Genomic DNA, 23,146 nt, shown 5'->3' on the forward strand with positions numbered 1-23,146 from the left:
TCATCTTCCATCTTGATATTTTCCTCATCTCTCGCATGTCATTCCTCTTGTTCCCTTCATCTCTCCTACATCTTTTTTTCTGTCATCCCTCTCTTCCATTACACCTTCCTCCACATCCATATTTCATACCAGACCTTCTCCCTCTTTCTCTTGAGGGATCTCTTAACTGTCTATTAGCCAACACAAAGCCAACTCATTAGCACCTGGGTTGTAGCTAGTGGACATGAAGGATGTCTTCTGCTAGTTATAACCACGTGTCCTCTCTTTCTCGTGGCGGTCAGGTGCCATAGCACGGCTGCTGCAGAAGGCTGAGGTGAAGATCATTAACGACACGGTGTGTAACGTGGTAACCGAGGGTCAGGTCACATCCAGGATGCTCTGCTCTGGCTTCCTGTCCGGAGGAGTCGACGCCTGTCAGGTGGGAGGGATACGCACGGCAGGCTACATTATCACTCCACACACACACAATACAAACACATGCAATTATAAACAAACATATGGCATACACCTGCATCTTAAAACACTCTTAAACAAATTTCCTTTGTGCCCAATGTAATGTCTCTGTCCTCTGTTTCTCTCATCACTAGGGAGACTCGGGGGGACCCCTGGTGTGCTTCGAGGAAAGTGGGATGTGGTTCCAGGCAGGCATCGTGAGCTGGGGCGAGGGCTGCGCTCGTCGGAACAAGCCCGGCGTCTACTCGCGCGTCACCAAGCTGAGAGACTGGATCCGCAAGAACACGGGGGTTTGATGAGGGGACATGGGGAAGGGGGGACAGCGGGTAGACAGTTTGAGGGTCTGACAGGACAAGACAAAAAACATTGCGTCTGATTGAGGACGTGTCCCCCCATGATGACCAGAGCTATCCATCCATCCATCTAGCCAGCCTCAACCAGCCTCCGACACCCACTGAGGGCCTGCATGGGGCTAGCTACTGCTCAGACGAATGATTTCAAATGGGTTTGGGATTAGGTTTTTCAATGTTTTTATGCTGTACTGATGCAACCCTGGTTCTCAAAGGCTCCGGGAAGCAGCAAGACTCCTGCACCTCCATCAATCATGTCATGTTCCACTGGTTTGATTAATATTCTCCCAGTGTAAATAATGGAATATGTATATTTTGAGGACACACTTTGTTTTTGGTGGTATTTGCCAAGTTTCCCCCATTGCTATGATGTGAGATCACATCTTCTGTTGGGCAGACAGACATGCCAAATGAACTGAGGGAATCAGAAATAGAACAGAAATAGAATAGATATAAAAGAAAGATATTTTAGAGGTTTTTTCTTTTTTTACAATGTATTTCTTTACCAACTGTTTTCATCTTCCAATTTTCACTTAAAGTGCCTTGACAAGAACATGGAATGTTTTATAAGTGAGTGTGATATTAGTAATGCAGAGATGCATGGAATCTTGAGTTCTAACAAAGATTGTCTATTGCAGTGCCTTCAATTCATACCCCTTGATTTGTACCACATTTCGTTACAGCCTGAATTAAAAATGTATTAAATATAAACAAAAATCACCCATCTACACACAATACCCCATAATGACAAAGTGAAAACCTATTTTTAGAAATGTTTGTACAGAAATATCTAATTTACATATGTATTCACACCCCTGAGTAAATTCATGTTATAATCACCTTCTACAGAGATTACAGCTGCGAGTCTTTCTTGGTAAGTCCCTATGAGTTTTCCACACCTGGATTGTACAATATTTGCACATTATTGTTTTCAAAATTCTTCAAGCTCTGTCAAGTTGGTTGTTGATCATTACTAGACAACCATTTTCAAGTCTTGCCATAGGTTTTCAAGCAGATTTTAATTTGAAACTGTCACTAAGCCAATCAGGAATATTCAATGTCGTCTTGGTAAGCAACTCCAGTGTATATTTTGCCTTGTGTTTTAGGTTATTGTCTTGCTGAAAGGTGAATTTGTCTCCCAGTGTCTGTTGGAAAGCAGACTAAAGCAGGTTTTCCTCTAGGATTTTGACTGTGCTTAGCTCTATTCCCCCCCCAGAAAAACTTCCAAGCCCTGGCCAATGACGAGAGTAACCGATGTGAAATGGCTAGCTAGTTAGCGGGGTGAGCGCTAATAGCGTTTCAATTGGTGACGTCACTCATTCTGAGACCTTGAAGTAGTTGTTCCACTTGCTCTGCAATGGCCGCGGCTTTTGTGGAGCGATGTGTAACGATGCTTCGAGGGTGGCTGTTGTCGATGTGTGCAGAGGGTCCCTGGTACGAGCCCAGGTAGGGGCGAGGAGAGGGACGGAAGCTAAACCGTTACGTTGGTGCCGTGACCCGGATCACTGGTTGCTGCGGAAAAGGTCAAAAGGGGGGTGAGTGTAACCGATGTGAAATGGCTAGCTAGGTAGCGGGGTGCACCCTAATAGCGTTTCAATCGGTGATGTCACTCGCTCTGAGACCTAGAGATAGTTGTTCCCTTTGCTCTGCAAGGGCCGCGGCTTTTGTGGAGCGATGGGTAACGATGCTTCGAGGGTGGCTGTTGTCGACGTGTGCAGAGGGTCCCTGGTACGAGCCCAGGTAGGGGCGAGGAGAGGGACGGAAGCTGAACTGTTACACGAGCATACCCATAACACGATGCAGTCACCACGATGCTTGAAAATATGAAGTGTTACCCAGTGTTGGATTTGTCCCAAACATAACTCTTTGTATTCAGGATATACATTTCATTTCTTTGCCATTTTTTTTTTGCAGTTTTACTTTAGTGCCTTATTGCAAACAGCATGTTTTCCAATATTTGTATTCTGTACAGGCTTTCTTTTCAGTCTGTCATTTAGGTTAGTAGTGTGGACTAACTACAATGTTGGTGATCCATTCTCAGTTGTTTCCTATCACAGCCATTAAACTCTAAATGTTTTAAAGTCACCATTGGCCTCATGGTGAAATTCCTGAGCTGTTTCCTTCCTCTCTGGCAACTGAGTTAGGAAGGAAGCCTGTAACTTTGTAGTGACTGGGGGTATTGATACACCATCCAAAGTGTAATTAATAACTTCACCATGCTCAAAGGGATATTCAATGTCTGCTTTAAAAAAAAAATTATATATATATATATATTTTTTTTTACTCATCTACCAATAGGTGCCCCTCTACGGGGCATTGGAAAACCTCCCTGGTCTTTGTGGTTGAATTTGTGTTTAAAATTCACTGCTCGAATCAGGGACCTTACAATTGTCTGTATGTGTGGGGTACAGAGATGAGGTAGTCATTCAAATATCATGTTAAACACTATTATTGCACACAGAGTGAATCCATGCAGTTTGTGACTTAAGCACATTTTTATTCCTGAACTTTGAGGTTTGCTATAACAAAGGGTTTGAATACTTATTGACTATAGACATTTCACCTTTTCATTTCTAAAAACATAATCCCACTTTATTATGGGATATTGTGCGTAGGCCAGTGACACAATCTCAATTTAATCCATTTTAAATTCAGAATGTAATACAACAAAATGTGGAAAATGTCAAGGGGTATGAGTACTTTCTGGAGGCACTGACAAGATATTTGAGTGACCGCTCTAACTATGGAAATACATGTCCTCAAAGATGGAAGGCAGGTGGGAGGATCTTTCACAAAATTATTTGAGGCATTTATAAAAGTTTGATTTGAAAATGTTAACGTGCAGATGGTTCAAATGGCTTTGGTTCAGTTACCTATTGGATATAGGACTTAGACTGCCTTTGGTCATTCTGATATGGTCAACTGACTTGTGACCAAAGCACACAAATCCCAATGGCTTGGTTCTGGCAAATGTTATGTGGTGGGGTGCAATTTAGGGGTGCAATTTATTTATACTTTTTTTTCTTTGTAAAACCCCCACCAAAAAATGGCACTTACCAGAATGCTAACAAGTACTAAGGAATCCCCCATAGCGAATGCTAGGTAAATGCTAATGACCGCATGTGAACATTTACTATTAAGACAGACAACCTAGCTCATAAAGTTCTGCAAGTATCTCAAAGTGCAGTTTGTAGCACCCACAAAATACATTTTAGACCGCAGGGATCTTAGTCCAGGAGGGTATGGTCTCTGCTGCTGTTACCTATAAGCTTGATCTTTCAAGCTGATCTTAGCCACTTAGCTAACATTATCAAGTTAGCAAAACCTGTAAATAATTTATTTGGTACATCTTAGCTAACTTAATAGTTATAAGATATTTAGCTGGCAAACAGTACATTTCATGTAAATTGATCACCTCACTTAAAATGGGAATAGTTACATTTCTGCAGGAGTGAATCATCTCACAAAGCTGCTGTTTTGCTTGTTGGGCTTCTTTGTAAACACTTGATTGGCTCAAACAGCTGTTTTGTGAAACTAGTGCTTCATAATGAAAAATAATGTAACAGGAAATGATGAATGCGATCTGCTTTATCTATTACCTAGTGCATAAGTTGAATGCAGATATTTATTTAAAGAGACTAATATTCAAAAACAACTGTATTGGAAAATCATACCGGAAGTATTTCTAAATACCCCGGGATACGGTATACTGCTCAACCCTAGCTATCTACATTTTAAACTAGTCCATTTTCTTCTTCATTGGCTGAATGCTCCCAACTCTAGAATCCCCACCCAGTTGACTAATTTAAAATGGTGGAAGCCCTCCAATATGATAAACAGGTTATATCTATGATGAGTCCTCTGTGACAACAGGCACAACTCCGATATAAAGTTGTTTTTGGGTAAGTTGCAGAAAGGCCACATGCTTCCACTTATATCAGTGCATTCGTAATAATCTAACCATTACAAAACTTATATTTGATCAAATAAGCATCACGTAGCAAATTAGCAAATGTTTGTTGACCAAATTTGACACCTCATGGGCTTATTTTTGTGGACAGATTTTGACCAGAGTAAAACCTCTCGCTTCACCTCTTCCTCTCTGAGGGTCAATGGGCACAGTGCAATTCGGAGGTTCCTATCAATTTCTATAGATGCTGCGGCCATTTTCCTCACATTAGTATTCTAGGAGAACTCCATATACAGGCTAGCTAAAACGGTCTCCATTTGCCAGTTGAGCTGAGGGTGATTCGGGTCTTCACTCCTCTACGCACAGCAGCTCAAGAAAATCAATTTGGTTTAGCTGTTTTCACGGAGCAACACGAGTTCTTCTCACCCCTCTCAAACAGTGGACTTTTTATTGGACAATCCTGGTCCTGCTTTTAAATGTTCAGATTCTTCATTGGCTTTCTTTCACTCTATTTTGGCTTGTGTTTGTATTTGTACATTTACTGTGACTTGAAAACCTAAAGATCTCCATTGTGTTTGTAAATGTTGAAGTGCTGAAAATATTTCAATTGTTAAAGGTTGAAGATAATGTTGGGCTGTTTTTTTCTATGGTCCCTAACATTGGCATAATGCTGGGTAATATGGAGTGTATAAAGGTATATTTTTCAGAACATGGGTTGAAGGGGCCAAAAGCGACTTTATAAATAATGTGAGCTGTTACTGTGTAGTTAAATAAAGGTAACATTTATATTGGATTGTGGGCACATTCCTTTTCTACTGTTCAATTTTGTTTGTATGCCTCATTTTTATAAGATGTATGAATCCTACACAATAAACATACTTTACCTCAATCTTCTGCATGTCAATTACCTCCATTTGTCATTGACTGACTCGTGTCTCTATAATAGCTGTTGTATAGTAAGTATTATGAGTCTATTGTGGGGCCATGTCCCTTTACACGGCAGCCTGTAATGAATGTGGAGCTCTCATAGCACTCATCTCCTCCCTGCCGTGACTAGCATGTCTACCTGGAGACGAGATGTAACGAGACCGAGGTGACAAGACAAGCTGATATTGTCACATTATACCTAGCTTTGTCACAGCAATATCCTGTTACCAGGGGAGCTGGGCGTGTGGGTGTAGGGAGGTGGATACACAGACAGTAGGAGATCTACAATCACATCTGTCTTCATTAAAAGCTACGCTCCACCACGGGAATAGGAGAATCAACATAGACAGCGCTGCTAATTTATGTATTCATCAACTTCGGTACATAAGCAGCTTTGTTTGTACCTGTTCCCCCATGACATACACACACACTCACTGCATCTCCTCACCGTGCCAACATATAGTACAGTACTCAAACCACGCTGGTCTTTATCTGAAATGGTTTTATTTAAATATAAATATGTATACAAAGTTACAAGCAACAATAGCTTATTTTTAGCAAATAAAATCCTTAATACATTATTAAAAAAACAAAATTAACCAAACCAAGAAATGGTAATTAGTTGTGATCCCGAAAAGCATAGTTCATCTTTCTGCATTCAGTGATTGATGAACAACGGAACAGAAAGAAATTGTGGACCCAAATAAAATCAATCAAGATATAGATTTATATGTATATATAATATAAAGATACTTTACAGTAAAGCAGCTTACAAGCTGTACATTAAGGCTTATATAAAATATAAAAATAAAGACGAGCGATGATTTTTGTTTTTAAATCACTTGGTTCACTTAGTGACGTTTGTTCTCCAATTGGGCCGGCTGACCGGTAGCGCGGCTCTCGACACAAAATGGCAGTACAGGGTTCCAGTAGTGTCCAGAACCGGAATGCAGCTGAGCCAGGTGCAGTAAGCAGTCTCTCAAACAAGCATAATGGACATGGAAAAGAAATGCTGAAGAATTTCACTAGACACATCATCTGCATGCAACAGAGAAAGAATGGGGCTTCTTCACCCATTTGTACAGTTGATCTAGTCAGTATTTCAGGGTAGTACTGTATTTTTGTAAACATATAGAAGCTACTTGATTGTGTCATAAAGACTGGAGTGTGGATGATGTCTGAAGAGGGACAGTTTCACAAGTAGAACCCATCTTAGCCTGTTGAGACTGCACCTTGAGCTTATTCAAGTTCAAGATTGCCAACATTTTACAAACCACATGCTCTGATTGTTCTGGAAATAGTCTCCATTTAACAATCTGGCAAACACAGAAGTAATACAGTAGCCAGAGGAATTCATCTCTATCCCTAAACTCTTTCAATACACTGCTATATACTGTAGCTCACCATTTTGGGGTTTTTCCATTTCCTTTTCTTGTCCTTCAGGGTAGAACAATAACACAGAGCCTGTCTATCTATTAGGTGAAGGCCAGGATACACATTCTCTCCATACCTCACTCTGCTTTCACTCCCAAATAACCCACACCCAAGCCAAACGTATTGTTTTGCTAAATGGTTTATGGCTGCCATTGTGGAGCTCAGGCTTCTGTAAATGGATAGAGAGACACGAATGTGCTTAGAACTCCTTTCACATGCCAACAAACACCAAATGACCACAATGTGTTCACTCTTTTTTTTTTTAAATGAAGATATCTGTATTTTTTATTTGTTCATAGTCTGTTACAAGTTCTATGTCTGAGCAGTCTGTTCTTTTTGAGAAATGTTAGCTATGCTCCAGAATCCAGTTAGTTTAGGCCACCCAAAGTCATGAGATGCTCCTGTCTGGTGATTTCCAGTTTGCCTTCCTCCCATCCCCTCACTGGTAAAACAAAACCAGTGCCATGACAGATTAGCAGGCTCATCTCTGAAGTAGCAGACACTGTAGTAGATTATTTATTGATGGGGAATGTGAGTGGCACATCACAATCATTGACTCCATTGGGGCTCCATTGGAACCATTCAATCCCAGAATGACAACTGAATAACAAATAAGGAAGGCAATCCTTGTCACCTACATCTCCTTCCAAAACGTGCCCAGGAGAAGGACCAACCAACCAGTCCTCTCTCCTCATGTTAGTCTGGCCACACCTCCTATAGAGATGACCAATGCTTCCCCTTTACATGGCCCTCCGCGCTCCACACCCTGTTCCGCTTACAAATCAGACGTGAGTCTGCATGCGTTGTGATGGCCGTCCGTAGTCAGACTGCTGGGAGGAGACCTGCGATGATGCATAGGAGAAACGAGAGGAGCTAGACACCTTGCTGGCCTGGTCCGATTGATCGTAGGCATCCACCTTCTCGTAGGAGGCGGGCTTGACGTAGCTGGTGAAGGCTCGGCCGTACGTGGCGGCGGTGGGCAGGTAGGCAGAGCCGCTGTAGACGGGGTCGGTGGGGTAGATGGCTCCGGGCTGGGCTGCCGCTGCCTGCTGCTGCTCGTAGGTGGAGCGGGCCCCTGTGGTGGTGGCGTAGCGGTGGGAGAAGTCGTAGATGCGGGGTTGTGTGGCTGCCACCACTGTGTGCTGGCCGTACAGCGGGCTGGGGGAGGGCAGCTGGGATGGCGTGTAGACAGGACGGGGGTTGGGCACGTAATCTGAGAAACCACTGCGGATAACCCGGTCCTCGTGAGCATGCACGTTGTAGTAACCGTTAGTGGGGTCCTGAGGGGAGAGGAAATAACAACAGGGTGTTAGGTTGTTCAACCGCTTTTAAAGATACAGTATGTATATAGAGATTTCAAAAATGTTCAAAACACCCAGCAAAACAGCACATGCAACAAATGCTCAACGAATGATTGCAATTTTTCCCATGCATGAAACATTGTATAAGTGAGTGTTTCTCCTTACGGTTTTTACCTTGATGTCGGACCTCTCGTCCTCGTCCTCCTCCAGCAGGTCACTGTGTTCCGTCCGGGACGTCCCAGGAGACTCACTGCTGTTGGGGGCCTGAGGGGGAAACAACAGGCCCTACAATTACAAAGGTGGAACATCTTAGACTCAGACGAACATGAGCTAGACAAAATGACTGTACTGTGTATTATCACATCATCACAGTAATATACATTATATATATCTGTTATATAAAGATGAAAAGGTATTTGAAAACCTACTGAAAGTGATTGAACGGAGGCATTTACCATGGGCTCCTTGACATCCTCCTCATCATCATTGCCACGGGTAGCATTGTGGTCGCTGTGCACAATCTGAACTCTGATGTCACTCTTTGAGAGGCGTGTGCACTTTTTACCTGTGAGGATTCAAAAGAGACAGGTGATTTAGAAACGATTCTAAAACTGCTTTTCATGCCTGTTGTAGAAAATGATTAAATTGTGCTCCTTTCATGAAGTTCAAACAAACCATGCATCACTAAGATTTGGGGTCAGTTCTATTTCAATTCAGTCAGTTCACATTGATTGAAAAATATTGAGTGAATAGTCATTTACTGAATGTCAATTCATTTCCTTGAATAGGGTGAGTTGACATGGAATGTAGCCCAACCCCGGCATGGCCCATATCTGACCTTCGACCTCACCTTTCCCGGTGTGCCTGCAGCAGAGAGAGACCAGTGTGACGACACAGATGAGCAGGACACACCCTCCGCCCACCGCCGCCCCAATGATGATCAGCATGGGCAGGGCCTCTGTGAGGAGAGAGAGAGAGAGAGGAAAAGAGAGAAGTGTCAGGATCTTGCTACTGATCAGAGAGAGACAGTGAAGGAGGCAGGACCAGATCCAGTCTCCTCTCCTCTTCTAACGCCACTCTACTCATTCCGCCCCAACTAATCTCTGCCAACGCCTGATCCTATATAAATTCATCTGCAGTAAGCCTCATGGTCCCTCAGAAACACACACACACACACACACACACACACACACACACACACACACACACACACACACACACACACACACACACACTTAGAGCCCCCTGCGTCCCCACAGCCCCGGCTATTGTGTCTAATCTCTCTGGAAGAAGGGTAACAAGGCCTGACATGCAATGAAGCAATAGACAGTAATCTAATTAGAGATTCCAGGAGAGAGATACGGCGCACCGCTCAACTCTCCCGAGACCCCGGCTGAGCTGCCTTGATGTAAATTGCTGGCGAGGACCTTATTTTTGGTGTCTACTGCAACAAAGGCCTTCCTTCCTTACCTCCGCCAACTCCAGTGTGCAGAGTGTGTGTGTGTGTGTGTGTGTGTGTGTGTGTGTGCATGTATGTGTGAGTGAGTAAGTAAATTGTCATTTAAGTAAATTTGAAGAGGGCGGCTCTCACACACTTAGAGAGAGAGGGAGCTAAGGGACCGCCGGCGGCTCGGCCCCGGGACACCTGTGGCCTGATCTAATTGACTTTAGTCCCCGATCGATATCTATGTTATATGGCCCAATGTATTCATTAAGGCCCACCATCTGCTGATTAAATTATATTGATTGAAATAGTATAATTAAGATAAGCACTCAATTGGAGTTCTGCTTTGACCTCATCTAACCCCTCTCTCTTCCCAGCACCATATCTCCACAGTGCTCGTCTTAGTGAGATTGGTCATTCTGACTGTGTGAGATCATAGATAATAAGGACCCCTGTCCAGTTCCTACCCGTACCTTGCTCCTTGAGGGTGACCAGTGCGATGCCTGTGCCGAAGCGGTTCCATGCGGTGCAGTTGTAGCGGAGCTGGAAGTCCTGGGCCAGGGTCTCAGACAGGACCAGGGAGGACAGGACCCCGTGGTCGCTGGTCACCGTCTGGACAGAGAAACGACCGGAGGAACCCGAGGAGAGGGTCACGTCTCCAAATGTCCACACCTAGTGAGAAAGATGGGAGATGAACAACAGGTGAGTGGCTAGCAGCACTGTCAGAGCTCAGATCAACCAGTACTTCCCATGCTTAGATCAATCACAGGTACCCTCTAACCAACCACCCTCCCTCCCTCTCTCTTTCCCTCTCTCTGTTTTCCTCCCTCTCCATCCACCTGGCTGACATTGCTAAGGGCCGTACGTCTAAATTGCCTCCTACGTCTTGCCCTGGAGGTAAGCCCTGCCAGACCTGTGAGGCTGTGTAAGATGCTCCTGTCGGTGCTGAAGCTTCTCTCCTGCTGCTAGGTAAGGTCTACGGGGTGCCTGCCTCTCACTCCCCCTCAGACCCTAATTATCCTCTGTCAGAGCTGCCCACGCACCCAGGGTCACCTGACGGGGTCAGCCCACCGAGGCCTGATGGATGCAGCGCTAATTGAGCCGTGCGGTTTGGCTGCAGCCTGCAGGAGGGCCGGCCCCCCTTTCTAGTTACCTTTCTGTTCTCTCTCTCTCATCCCCATTGAGTGGTGAAGGGATGATATGTGTGTGTGTGTGTGTGTAGGTGGGGGATTCAGTGTGTATTAAATGTGCACACACATGCACGCACGCACACACACACAACATTGAAACAGGAAAGACAGGAAAAGACAAGAGGCTCACTTACAATCTTGTCAGGCGGGGGGCTGTTTCCCACCAGGCACTCTAGCTTGCCCTTGGAGTGCTTGACAGCGTGCTGTGTGGCGTCCGCTGTAATGATAGGTGGGCCTGGAGAGAGAGAGAGAGAGAGAGAGAGAGAGAGAGAGAGTTTGTGTGAGCGAGATGTGGGGGAGAGAAAGAGAGGGAGATTTTGAGACATATTAAACACAGATGCATTGTCAGATGGTTGACACATATTATGCTTGAGTAAACATTCTGCATAGATAATACCAAACGTGCATCTTTAATATTCTACAACTAAAAGTCAACCAAAAACATAATGTTGAAAGTGGTATTGAATTAGCCCTATTTTCAGACTATTGAGACTCATATGAGACTTACCGTTGACAGTGAGCGTGACGTCCCTCTCAGCCACCCCGATGCGGGGGACGATGGCCTTGCAGGTATATGTTCCAGCATCCTCCTGGGTGACAGCCTTCAGCTGCAGGGTGTTGCCATTACTGAGCACCTGGAGAGGCAGAGGAGAGGTGGGAGGGAGGGAGAAGAGGGGAGGGAGGGAGAGGGAAGGGAGAGGAGGGGAGAGAGGGATAGGAGGGGAGGGAGAGAGAGAGAGAGAGAGGAGTGGAGGGAGATGGAAAGAGAGAGAGAGAGAGAGAGAGAGGGGTGGACAGGAGGGATAAGAGGAGAGGGAGGGGAGAGAGTGAGTGTCTCTTAAGCAGCAGTTCATTGGGGCAGTTGTTGCAGCAGCACCAATGTGGCCGAACAGACAGTCTCCCCAGCTCCTACACTCTGTTTCAGTTTAATTTCATGGTGGTGACAACACTGTGGCTTTAATCACAGACTACAGCTACAGCCAGGCACCTCTGGAGTGACCATGCTGCTGTGGAGATTGTCCTAATTAAACGTTGCCGGCAGAGCATAACGTTATCATGGTGTGAGTGGGCCGTAGTCTTTAGAGGCATGCTACAGTTCGCTCTACACTTGCGCACTCGTTAGCTCATTGATCCCACCATTCCATCAAGCTGTGATTAATCCATTTACTCTCCCTCTACGCCCCTCCTCCTCTCCCTCCCTCCGTCCTTTCACTCCCACTCTCCATTTTTTATTCAACCACAATTATAGAGTAACCTAATGAATTCATTACTGGTAGCTGTGTGAGGCGTGGTGGCCGCGGTGTGTGTGGATAGAGAGCACTGCCTGTTCTTTTCTTCCGGAGAGAGTTGGTTCACTCTGGGAGATGGAGATGACAGCATGGCTTTTACAGCATTGCCTGCTGTCCTGCAGCTCTCTTCTCTTCAGCGATGGCGTATTTAGCAAAAGCTGCCTCTGAAATCCGATGAAACACCAGGAGAGAGGCTCCCTGGAGATTTAGCTAGCGCTGATAGTGTTGCCTGGGGTGGGGTGGGAGACCTTGAACCAGGATGATGCAAACTAAAGGTGGAACTGGGCTGTTTTGTAGGCTACCTCACATATTCCTCCCTAGATGTTCTTTGTAATGTGTCTTGGTCCGGGTTGAGGAGCGGTTTGAGAAGCTGTTCTCGGAGTGGGATGTGAAATGTGTCGGCTGGTTTTTAACTAGTGTGTCTCAACTGTGGATGTGATTGATTTAGTGGTCACGTTGTTATGACAGCGTGTCACCTCCCCTGCTGTCAGCAGTGGGAGAACCTGACAGTCATCACACACACTGTCATCACACACACTGCCTCTGAAGGTTTAGCTCTGATGTCTGAGGGCTTTCTCTCATTACACACTCGCGTCCGACACACGCACGCACGCGCACACACACACACACACACACACACACACACACACACACACACACACACACACACACACACACACACACACACACACACACACACACACACACACACACACACACACACACAGTATAAGTATTGATTGAGCTACTTGTCTTACTACGCTGGAGCCCTGTTTGGTCCAGGCCAGGGTGAGGGGAGGGTTGCCTGTCCAGGTGCAGGTGAAGGCAGCGTCCATCCCAATGTCCACGTTCATGGGCTTGGGCTCCGACAGCAGCCTGGGACCAACTGTAGAGAAGCCCAGGACACCATCAGAACTAATACAGCCCCTATTCACCATTCAGTATGACTTTAGCATATCCCCTAAGGCATTTTCAAAGCACAAAGCACATTACACAGTATCCTCCAAAGACACAATAACTCTTGTGACAAGGTTGAACATGTGTTCACAGACACACTACTTGGATTACACTATAGGCAACTAGTACTATGATACACTGATGTGCTCCACTCACATTGTACATCCACCAGGGTGCTGACGTTGGTGCTGCCCACTGAGTTAGATACCTCACAGGAGACAGGGTCTGTGAAGTACGAGTGGTCTACCGTCACCTCCAGGCTGTCCCCGTTCGCCTCCGAGATGGGGACTCCTCCCTTGGACCACCTGGACCACCAGATCACCACATCACATAGGGTTAGAATGTCAATTTACCACATCACATAGGGTTAGAATGTCAATTTACCATATCACATAGGGTTAGAATGTCAATTTACCACATCACATAGGGTTAGAAGGTCAATTTACCATATCACATAGATTTAGAAGATCAATTTACCATATCACATAGATTTAGAAGATCAATTTACCACATCACATAGGGTTAGAATGTCAATTACCATATCATATAGGGTTAGAAGGTCAATTTACCATATCACATAGGGTTAGAGGGTCAATTTACCATATCACATAGGGTTAGAAGGTCAATTTACCATATCATATAGGGTTAGAAGGTCAATTTACCATATCATATAGGGTTAGAAGGTCAATTTACCATATCACATAGGGTTAGAAGGTCAATTTACCATATCACATAGGGTTAGAGGGTCAATTTACCACATAACATAGGGTTAGAATGTCAATTACCATATCATATAGGGTTAGAAGGTCAATTTACCATATCACATAGGGTTAGAAGGTCAATTTACCATATCACATAGGGTTACAAGATCACTTTGGTTTACCAGAACATATTGGGTTACCAGGTCACTTTGGGTCACTAGATCATTTTGAGTTGTGCCATAATGATAAAGTCTAAACTGGACCAACTAAAAGGCTAATAGTTCCACAATAATGCAGTACACACTGACCCCATGAAAGAAATGAACCCAACAAAGTGTAGGTTGAGGTGCTGTTTTTTACCTGTATCCTGTGATCTCAGGGTTGGCAGAGGCAGAGCAGATGAACAGCACCTTGGCTCCCTCCATGACAGTCTGGGGCTGGACGGACAGGGTCACTGATGGGGGGTCTGCAGGATGGAGGGGAGCACACAACATTACTGAGAGGTGAACATAGTATGTGTCGTATCTATCACTATGGAGGATTCTACAGTATATGAAGGCTGAATATGTGTCAGTCAAGGGAGAAGGAACAGGACAACAGTACTAAAGGAAGCTCTGGGAACACTGGAGGTATGTGTCACTGAGCTAGGAGCTATATGAAGGGGGGTGTGTTTGTCACAGAGAAGTTAGTGTATGAATCATTGAAGGGTGAGCGAGTGCATGTGCAGGCAGGCAGAACTAACCACTCTTCCATTAACTCTAAAGTGGTGCTGGGTGAAATGTATTTATTCAACCAAAGCCCTCAACTAATGCCTAAAGTATATAAATAAATATATTATAGATGATATATATGTGTATAGGCTACTACCTAGTCGTTATTGGCAGTATATTTGTATACACTTTACCTATAGGACTATGTCCCAATATCCACACTAGCATACTAGTATCCACAATAGCATACTAGTGTCCATGGACAATACATCAGTACATACTAAGTAGTATTCAAGTCTGATAGTTGGTAACTGAATGTATTTGACTCTGTGTTCTCCATCCTCTAACAGAGTGTTGTACCCGAGGTGTGTCCCCATCACTGGGACGAGGGCACTATAGTGTTGTACCTTAGGTGTGTCCCCATCACTGGGACGAGGGCACTACAGAGTGTTGTACCTTAGGTGTGTGTCCCCATCACTGGGACGAGGGCACTACAGAGTGTTGTACCCGAGATGTGTCCCCATCACTGGGACGAGGACACTACAGAGTGTTGTACCTTAGGTGTGTCCCCATCACTGGGACGAGGGCACTACAGAGTGTTGTACCTTAGGTGTGTTCCCATCACTGGGACGAGGGCACTACAGAGTGTTGTACCTTAGGTGTGTCCCCATTACTGGGACGAGGGCACTACAGAGTGTTGTACCTTAGGTGTGTCCCCATCACTGGGACGAGGGCACTACAGAGTGTTGTACCTTAGGTGTGTTCCCATCAATGGGACTAGGACACTACAGAGTTTCGTACCCGAGTGTGTCCCCATCACTGGGACGAGGACACTACGGAGTGACTGTAGGGGACACTAAGTGCCACTGAGGACACTCACGCTGGACGTTGATGGTGACAGAGGTCTGGAGTCCAGCGGGGGCGGCAGGGTTGAGGACGCGGCAGGTGTAGGTACGGCCAGAGTCCTTGTCCTCCGGCACCACAGGAAGCATACTGACAGCCAGTTCCCTCTTCCCATCCTCCATCCGCGTCTAGGAGAGACAGACCAGAGACATGGAGATAAGACATCTACGATGTTTACTGTACATCTCAATGGTCAAGACAGACAAGAGACAGCTGTTAAACATGCAGAGGGAGTTATGAGTCCTTATTTCACCTCTTGGGCTAAATCCATGAATTAATATATGTTGGTCCCTAAAGAGACAAAATGGTTTAAGTAGGGAAGTAAGGTATAGAATAGGTATAGGCTCATAGTAAGGCCCTGCTGAGTCTTCCCCCTCTAGCTGTCTGTGTGACACTGCGGGACCTATCTTTCTGACGTGTGAGGCATTCAAATTGCCATCCAGTCCATTGGCATGGCAGTTAAATCATATATTTTATGATGCGCCTGGGGATATTGTGCTGTTCCCACATTTCTGAGAGTGCTCCCAGTCAGCGCTCCTTGTTTGTCATCATCTTTGAGATCTATTTATTGCTCGCAGGAATCAATACATCTAAGTGAGGAAAGGGGTAGATTCTGGAGATATCGCCCGTCGCTTTTGAAGCACACACAAAAAAACGCACACACACACACACACACACACACACACAGGGCTGTCAGACAGTGTGCAGTAATGGCAGAGGTGTCTGTGTCTGTATTTCTGGGCTTAGCCGTGAGGAGGGGGGACCGGGGGAGGGTTGTCTCACAGGCAGCTCTGGAAAAGGGCAAGGGCAGCGCAGAGCCCATTCCCTGGACGGACGGACAAACAGACAGCTGAATCAATGGACCAGGCCGTTCACTTCCTCAGCCAGACACACAAAAAGCATTTTTACGCTAGATCGAGTCGCATCACTCCCTGTCACCACCTCTCACTCTGCCCCAAGCCACCTCTCCCCCTTTTTACCTCCCCCTCCCCTACTCTAGCCCTCCCTCTCTCTAAAAGCACCCGTTTTCTTTCTTTCAGTGAACTGTATTTCAGTATCACCACCCTTCTTTCTTTACTCCCACTTTCTCTCTCCCTATCTCTTTCTCTCCCCTCCTGCCCCCCTCCTTTTCTCCACTGCGGGCTCTAGTCTCCTTAAATGTGTCGTTTAGCGTAGTTTAGCGTGGTCAGAGAGTATGACAAATGTGACTCTTTCCCGACTGCGGCTGGTTCACGCTCTGGCGCATCCCCCCATTGTGTTTCGGCATTGTTGTGGGTGATTTCTCCTCGGCAGAAATTCTACTGTATCAAACGCTCATGCCTGTCTGAGCTTTGGCATGCTCCAGTTATGCTGTAGTGTCGGTGCATTAGAGTGCGAGGGGACGGGGAGTAGGGGAGAGAGGAAGGGGGTTCAGGTATGAGTGAAAAAGGGGAGGGGGACTGCAGAGGGGGAGGTAGTGAGAGAAAGAATAAGTCCTGAGAGAGAAAGAGAGAGAAATGGAAAAGAAAATGAAGAAAATAGAGAGAAAACAGAGAAAAGGAAGAGTCTGCTTCTGTATTCTGCCCTGAGAGAAAGTTGCTGCATTTTGAGTAGCTGCTGTACCCTGCCATAGCCTGCTTAGCTGGGCTCTGCTGTACCCTGCCATAGCCTGCTTAGCTGGGCTCTGCTGTACCCTGCCATAGCCAGCTTAGTTGGGCTCTGCTGTACCCTGCCATAGCCTGCTTAGCTGGGCTCTGCTGTACCCTGCCATAGCCTGCTTAGCTGGGCTCTGCTGTACCCTGCCATAGCCTGCTTAGCTGGGCTCTGCTGTACCCTGCCATAGCCTGCTTAGCTGGGCTCTGCTGTACCCTGCCATAGCCTGCTTAGCTGGGCTCTGCTGTACCCTGCCATAGCCTGCTTAGCTGGGCTCTGCTGTACCCTGCCATAGCCTGCTTAAATGGGCTCTTCTGTACTCTGCTGAGCTGTGCTGGTGTTGTGTGGGTGTTAGTGGATCCTGATGAGGTTGGGCATGGCCCTGCTCTCTCTAACCTGCCCTGGCCCGACCTGTTATCTGATTGTGCTGTAGTCTTTCTGTACCTTGGAGTATATGGCCGTGTCCATGACCTCTCCGTCTCTGTACCAGGTGATCTCAGCGGCAGGCTTGGCCCCCGAGGCACGGCAGGTGAGGTTGTAGGGCGTGTGGGCCTTCACACGTATGATAGGACCCCCCTCCACCACCGGGTCTGTGGGGGGAACTACAGGGAGAGAAGGAGGAAACACAACGCATTCATGTTAGAGGAGAGAAACAACTCACCAAACTGAAAGCTCCTTTTACAGTACAGAGCTTCTGAATGAGAGGAACATCTAGTGAGATTAATGTGATGTGTTAACGCTGCATCAATTCATCCACTGCACACAGAGAAAACAATATCCTTTCATCATCGTGTTGGTTCGCGAGGTGTGTTTCTACTTTGTAGACTGGAATGGAAACCGACAACGTTTGGCTTTGAGAAGAAAAAAAGAGAAGAGCTATTTCATTTTCCTTCTTAACATTGGGACTGGCATTAGTACTCTTTTACTCCCCCTGTTGCCCAGTGATGTTTCATCTGAATTGCTTATTTGTTCATTTATTTGCATGGTTTCGCACACGCTGCCACCCCTGATGAAGGCGTCTATCTCCCCAGGCAATAATGGCAGGCGTAAACAGTAGCGGGCCTGCGCCCCGGTCTATCTCTCTCTCTTGCTCCCTCCGCTGAACCAATTTCTGTGTGTGTATCTGAATTGTCAGAGGTCCTTCCGCCACCGCGGCCCGGACACTAATGGAATCCGAGTGCTAGGTGATTTTAATTTCCATGCCGACTCCCTTGGCTGCTCTCCCGCCGTTGACTCCTTTGAATGCGCCGGATTGCTTTGGTCTCATCTGGCTGCATTGATTTCCCCACACTCACACACACACACACTCACCACATTCACACACACACACACACACACACACACACACACACACACACACACACACACACACACACACACACACACACACACACACACACACACACACACACACACACACACACACACACACACACACACACACACACACACACTTCAAGACCCTAGCCTCTGTGTATCTGTGTTCTGGAAACAGGCCTGCATACACACCCCGGTCCCTGCTTGATTTGCTCCTCTCTTAATGGGGACATTCTACAATGGGGACATTGGGGACATTCTAGGAAACAACATCTACCACCTTTTCTGTCCACAAAGACTCACGCTAACCAATCAAACAGTTCATCCTCGCCCACCTCCACTCTGTGCTGTGCAGTGCGGGCGTTGTGAAGCAGGGTTTGGGTGGGTGTGTGTATGTGGGTGTGATCTCTATTGACCGCGCTGCATTGTCCTCTTTTGAGCTGCGCGTGGTCATAGGAGCGGAGAGGAAGTGGATAGTGAGCCGAGCGTGGCCCAACACTGAGTCAAGCCAATTAGAGCAGTGTTCTTCATCATGGGTCGTCAGAATTCACATGACCAGCCTTTCATTCACTGCCTTTTCTTCTCCCCCTCGTCTCGCTGCTTAAACGAGCTCATAAAATGACAGAAACAAGCAGGGCAGTGGGGAGACAGTACAGTAGCCTAGCCTTGTTGTTGGTGCATAGAGCTGAGGCTCCAGTGTCTTCTGTAACTGTCTCTCTGCTTTGTTGGGTGTATTTGCCAGATCATCAGAGAGATGTTCAGTAAAGACTAATGAATGTGCTGCTGCCTGTTCCCCCATCGGCCACCAGGTGCCAGCAGTGTTTCACTGTCTGGGAGTCCCACGAGGGGCCGCTCTCTCTCCTCTCACCCTCCCCTCCGCCATCCCTCTCTCCACCACCACCCTCCTCTCCCCACCTCTGGATGCCTGGTGAATATGTAGATCACTCACTTTGCGTTAATGTAAAAGCTTCCCCACGGTTGACAAATATTGTGACTCACTGTAAAATGTGCTAACTGTGCAGAACTTGACTTTTTAAGTGTCCACGCAAGTCATTTGTGACTGCAGCAATCACATTATCCTAGACTTCCACAGTCTTGATTATCGATACTGAAGGGAAAACAGTTTTTTTTGCTGGCTCTGTTGGGTTTGAAAAATATTTACAGGGCTGATATACGGCAGTAAGTACATTTTCCAGGTGTTATTTGTGAAAGCTGATAACAGCAGGTGATGTCATAAACAGTTACAAGACATAGAAACCGTGAGCATTTTAAACGTGTGTGTGTGTGTGTGTGTGTGTGTGTGTGTGTGTGTGTGTGTGTGTGTGTGCGTGCGTGCGTGCGTGCGTGCGTGCGTGCGTGCGTAAGTCTGTCAAAACCATAATGGTGCTCGACAATCTCCCTCTGTAGAGCCAACCTGCAGATCAGGGTGTGTGTGCCCCTGTGTGTGCCCGTGGGTGTGTGTGTCCCTGTGTGTGCCCGTGTGTGTGTGTGCGTGTGTGTCCCTGTGTGTGCCCGTGTGCGGTGTGTGCAGCAGCTGTGTATCTTACCTAGAACAGTGAGCTTGGCTCGGTGGGAGCGCAGTCCGGCCTGCGTAGCCTGACACTCGTACACGGCGTCATCCGCCAGCTCTGCCGAGTCGATCATCAAGCTGTGCTCGCCTGATAGCGGGTCGCCCATTAAGGAGTAGCGTGTCCACCCTGCATTAAGCCAACACAAGGAATACAGTGAGTCAGAGAATGGGAAAGAAAACAAGAAAACAAACCCAACAAACAACAGCAGAACAACAAACCCAAACCGGAATGAAAAGACTGCAAAATGAGCAGACTCACGCCACAAACAAATGCCAGAGGCCTTCAAGACATAAATGGAAATGGTGCTGCACCACCCCCGGTTAAACACTGAGCTGTTCAGTTGGCTGAGCAGCGTGAGACTGGCTAGGGGAAGGCAGCAGCTACATGTGAGACTGGGGCGTGAGGCGACTGACTGTCCTTTAAAGCACAGACAAAATCAAGATCTAGTGTCTAAGGTCAGCACCAAGCCTCTCCACCTTCCCACTAGTCCAGAACACAGCTAAATGTCAGCGCGTGACACCAGCCAATTGATTATCCACCTTGGTACAAAAGCCTCAAAATGCTAAACAACAAATGAAATACTCTGTGTCTGTTTGTGGTAGAGAGGCTGTCTGCAGTATATTTGTTTCACTCCACCTCCATTAATTTGAGTAGATAGACAGACAGAGAGCCAAGGCTTCCTAATGAGACCATGAATTGATCAGGGGAGAGAGAGAGAAGTAGGGGAGCGAGAGTGTGAGAGAGAGAAAGACAAAGAGAAAGCGAGAGATGGGGGAGACAGAGAGAGAGGGGGTGAGAGAGGGAGAGAGATGGGGGAGACAGAGAGAGAAAGAGAAAGAGAGATGGGGGAGACAGAGAGAGAGAGGGGGAGAGAGAGAGAGGGAGAGAGATGGGGGAGACAGAGAGAGAAAGAGAAAGAGAGAGAGAGGGGGAGAGAGGGAGAGAGATGGGGGAGACAGAGAGAGAAAGAGAGATGGGGGAGACAGAGAGAGAGGGGGGAGACAGAGAGAGAGAGGGAGACAGAGAGAGAAAGAGAGAGAGAAAAAGAGATGGGGGAGACAGAGAGAGAGAGGGGGAGACAGAGAGAGAGAGGGGGAGACAGAGAGAGAGGGGGGGAGACAGAGAGAGAGAGGGGGAGACAGAGAGAGAGAGAGAGGGGGAGACCGAGAGAGAGGGGGGGGAGAGAGAGAGAGGGAGAGAGACAGAGAGAGAAAGAGAAAGAGAGATGGGGGAGACAGAGAGAGAGAGGGGGAGACAGAGAGAGAGAGGGGGAGACAGAGAGAGGGGGGGAGACAGAGAGAGAGATGGGGGAGACAGAGAGAGAGAGGGGGAGACAGAGAGAGAGAGGGGGAGACAGAGAGAGAGGGGGGGAGACAGAGAGAGAGAGGGGGAGACAGAGAGAGAAAGAGAAAGAGAGATGGGGGAGACAGAGAGAGAGGGGGGGAGACAGAGAGAGAGGGGGGAGACAGAGAGAGAGAGGGGGAGACAGAGAGAGAAAGAGAAAGAGAGATGGGGAGACAGAGAGAGTGAGGGGAGACAGAGAGAGAGAGGGGGAGACAGAGAGAGAAAGAGAAAGAGAGATGGGGGAGACAGAGAGAGAGAGGGGGAGACAGAGAGAGAGAGGGGGAGACAGAGAGAGAGGGGGGGAGACAGAGAGAGAGAGGGGGAGACAGAGAGAGAGGGGGGAGACAGAGAGAGAGAGGGGGAGACAGAGAGAGAAAGAGAAAGAGAGATGGGGAGACAGAGAGAGAGGGGGGAGACAGAGAGAGAGGGGGGGGAGACAGAGAGAGAGAGGGGGAGACAGAGAGAGAAAGAGAAAGAGAGATGGGGAGACAGAGAGAGTGAGGGGAGACAGAGAGAGAGAGGGGGAGACAGAGAGAGAAAGAGAAAGAGAGATGGGGGAGACAGAGAGAGAGAGGGAGACAGAGAGAGAGAGGGGGAGACAGAGAGAGAGGGGGAGACAGAGAGAGAGAGGGGGAGACAGAGAGAGAGAGGGGGAGACAGAGAGAGAGAGGGGGAGACAGAGAGAGAGAGGGGGAGACAGAGAGAGTGAGGGGAGACAGAGAGAGTGAGGGGAGACAGAGAGAGAGAGGGGGAGACAGAGAGAGTGAGGGGAGACAGAGAGCGAGAGGGGGAGACAGAGAGAGAGAGGGGGAGACAGAGAGAGAGAGGGAGAGAGAGGGGGAGACAGAGAGAGAGAGGGGGAGACAGAGAGAGAGAGGGGGAGACAGAGAGAGAGGGGGGAGACAGAGAGAGAGAGGGGGGGACAGAGAGAGAGAGGGGGAGACAGAGAGAGAGAGAGGGGAGACAGAGAGAGAGAGGGGGAGACAGAGAGACAGAGGGGGAGACAGAGAGAGAGAGGGGAGACAGAGAGAGAGAGGGGGAGACAGAGAGAGAGAGGGGAGACAGAGAGAGAGAGGGGGGAGACAGAGAGACAGAGGGGGAGACAGAGAGAGAGAGAGGGGAGACAGAGAGAGAGAGGGGGGAGACAGAGAGACAGAGGGGGAGACAGAGAGAGAGAGGGGGAGACAGAGACCGAGACACACAGAGACATGTTGGTCAGATCAGATACCTGGCAGATCTCTCTCTCCACCCAGCGCCAGGCCATCTTTGGTCCACTGCACCATTCCTCGGTACCCCACGATGACACAGGGCAGAGTCACCGATTGACCAGACACCACTACCTGGTCTTGGGGCTGCTGGGAAAAGTAGGCTGCTCGGGTAGCTGTTGGAAGAAGAGAGAGGTTTGATGAGTAACATGTAATGATATAATCTAATAGCGATGCTTGAGCCAAATGCATGGCCATATTTAGCCTGGCCCCATAATGGACTGGCCTGTTCATTCTGTTGTTTACGTGTTGCCATGTTGTTACATGGGGTGGACGGAGGAGGCTGAAAATATGTATTTTCTCATTAAAATGGTGGCTGAGCTGAGCAGGAAGAGTCAGCTGCCTCATGACTTATTTAACTCTTTCCCCAGACCATATGGCAGCCACCGCACGGTGACACGAAACAAGCACACTGCGGAGGAGAGAAATCTGCCACTCTTTGGGGGAG

General features: G+C 47.4%; 2 protein-coding genes across 24 annotated transcripts in view; one reads left to right on the top strand and one right to left on the bottom strand.

Annotated features, from left to right (window-relative positions):
- LOC106577854 (suppressor of tumorigenicity 14 protein homolog) overlaps positions 1 to 1,655 on the top strand; it is a 39,696-nt gene extending 38,041 nt beyond the window's left edge. For both annotated transcript variants that reach the window (XM_014156251.2, XM_014156260.2), the window contains exons 18-19: positions 282 to 418; positions 588 to 1,655. In XM_014156251.2, the coding sequence (XP_014011726.1) occupies positions 282 to 418; positions 588 to 749 (299 nt within the window). In that variant the 3' untranslated portion in view covers positions 750 to 1,655. The remainder of the gene's footprint in view (positions 1 to 281; positions 419 to 587) is intronic.
- A 4,472-nt stretch (positions 1,656 to 6,127) lies between these two features.
- Positions 6,128 to 23,146, bottom strand: part of LOC106577793 (kin of IRRE-like protein 3) — a 46,627-nt gene continuing 29,608 nt past the window's right edge. The window contains exons 2-15 of one of the 22 annotated variants that reach the window (XM_045701153.1): positions 22,662 to 22,814; positions 20,066 to 20,215; positions 17,646 to 17,803; positions 15,547 to 15,697; positions 14,317 to 14,422; positions 13,412 to 13,569; positions 13,048 to 13,184; positions 11,518 to 11,644; positions 11,144 to 11,244; positions 10,287 to 10,491; positions 9,214 to 9,333; positions 8,804 to 8,940; positions 8,541 to 8,660; positions 6,128 to 8,354 (exon numbers count right to left, since the gene is read on the bottom strand). In XM_045701153.1, coding sequence (XP_045557109.1) covers positions 7,857 to 8,354; positions 8,541 to 8,660; positions 8,804 to 8,940; positions 9,214 to 9,333; positions 10,287 to 10,491; positions 11,144 to 11,244; positions 11,518 to 11,644; positions 13,048 to 13,184; positions 13,412 to 13,569; positions 14,317 to 14,422; positions 15,547 to 15,697; positions 17,646 to 17,803; positions 20,066 to 20,215; positions 22,662 to 22,814 — 2,321 coding nt within the window. In that variant the 3' untranslated portion in view covers positions 6,128 to 7,856. The remainder of the gene's footprint in view (positions 8,355 to 8,540; positions 8,661 to 8,803; positions 8,941 to 9,213; positions 9,334 to 10,286; positions 10,492 to 11,143; positions 11,245 to 11,517; positions 11,645 to 13,047; positions 13,185 to 13,411; positions 13,570 to 14,316; positions 14,423 to 15,546; positions 15,698 to 17,645; positions 17,804 to 20,065; positions 20,216 to 22,661; positions 22,815 to 23,146) is intronic. The other 21 variants (XM_045701187.1, XM_045701268.1, XM_045701236.1 and 18 more) reach the window with 21 other exon arrangements.

The sequence above is a fragment of the Salmo salar genome, chromosome ssa02, assembly GCF_905237065.1.
Source record: "Salmo salar chromosome ssa02, Ssal_v3.1, whole genome shotgun sequence".
Classification (NCBI taxonomy): Eukaryota; Metazoa; Chordata; class Actinopteri; order Salmoniformes; family Salmonidae; genus Salmo; species Salmo salar.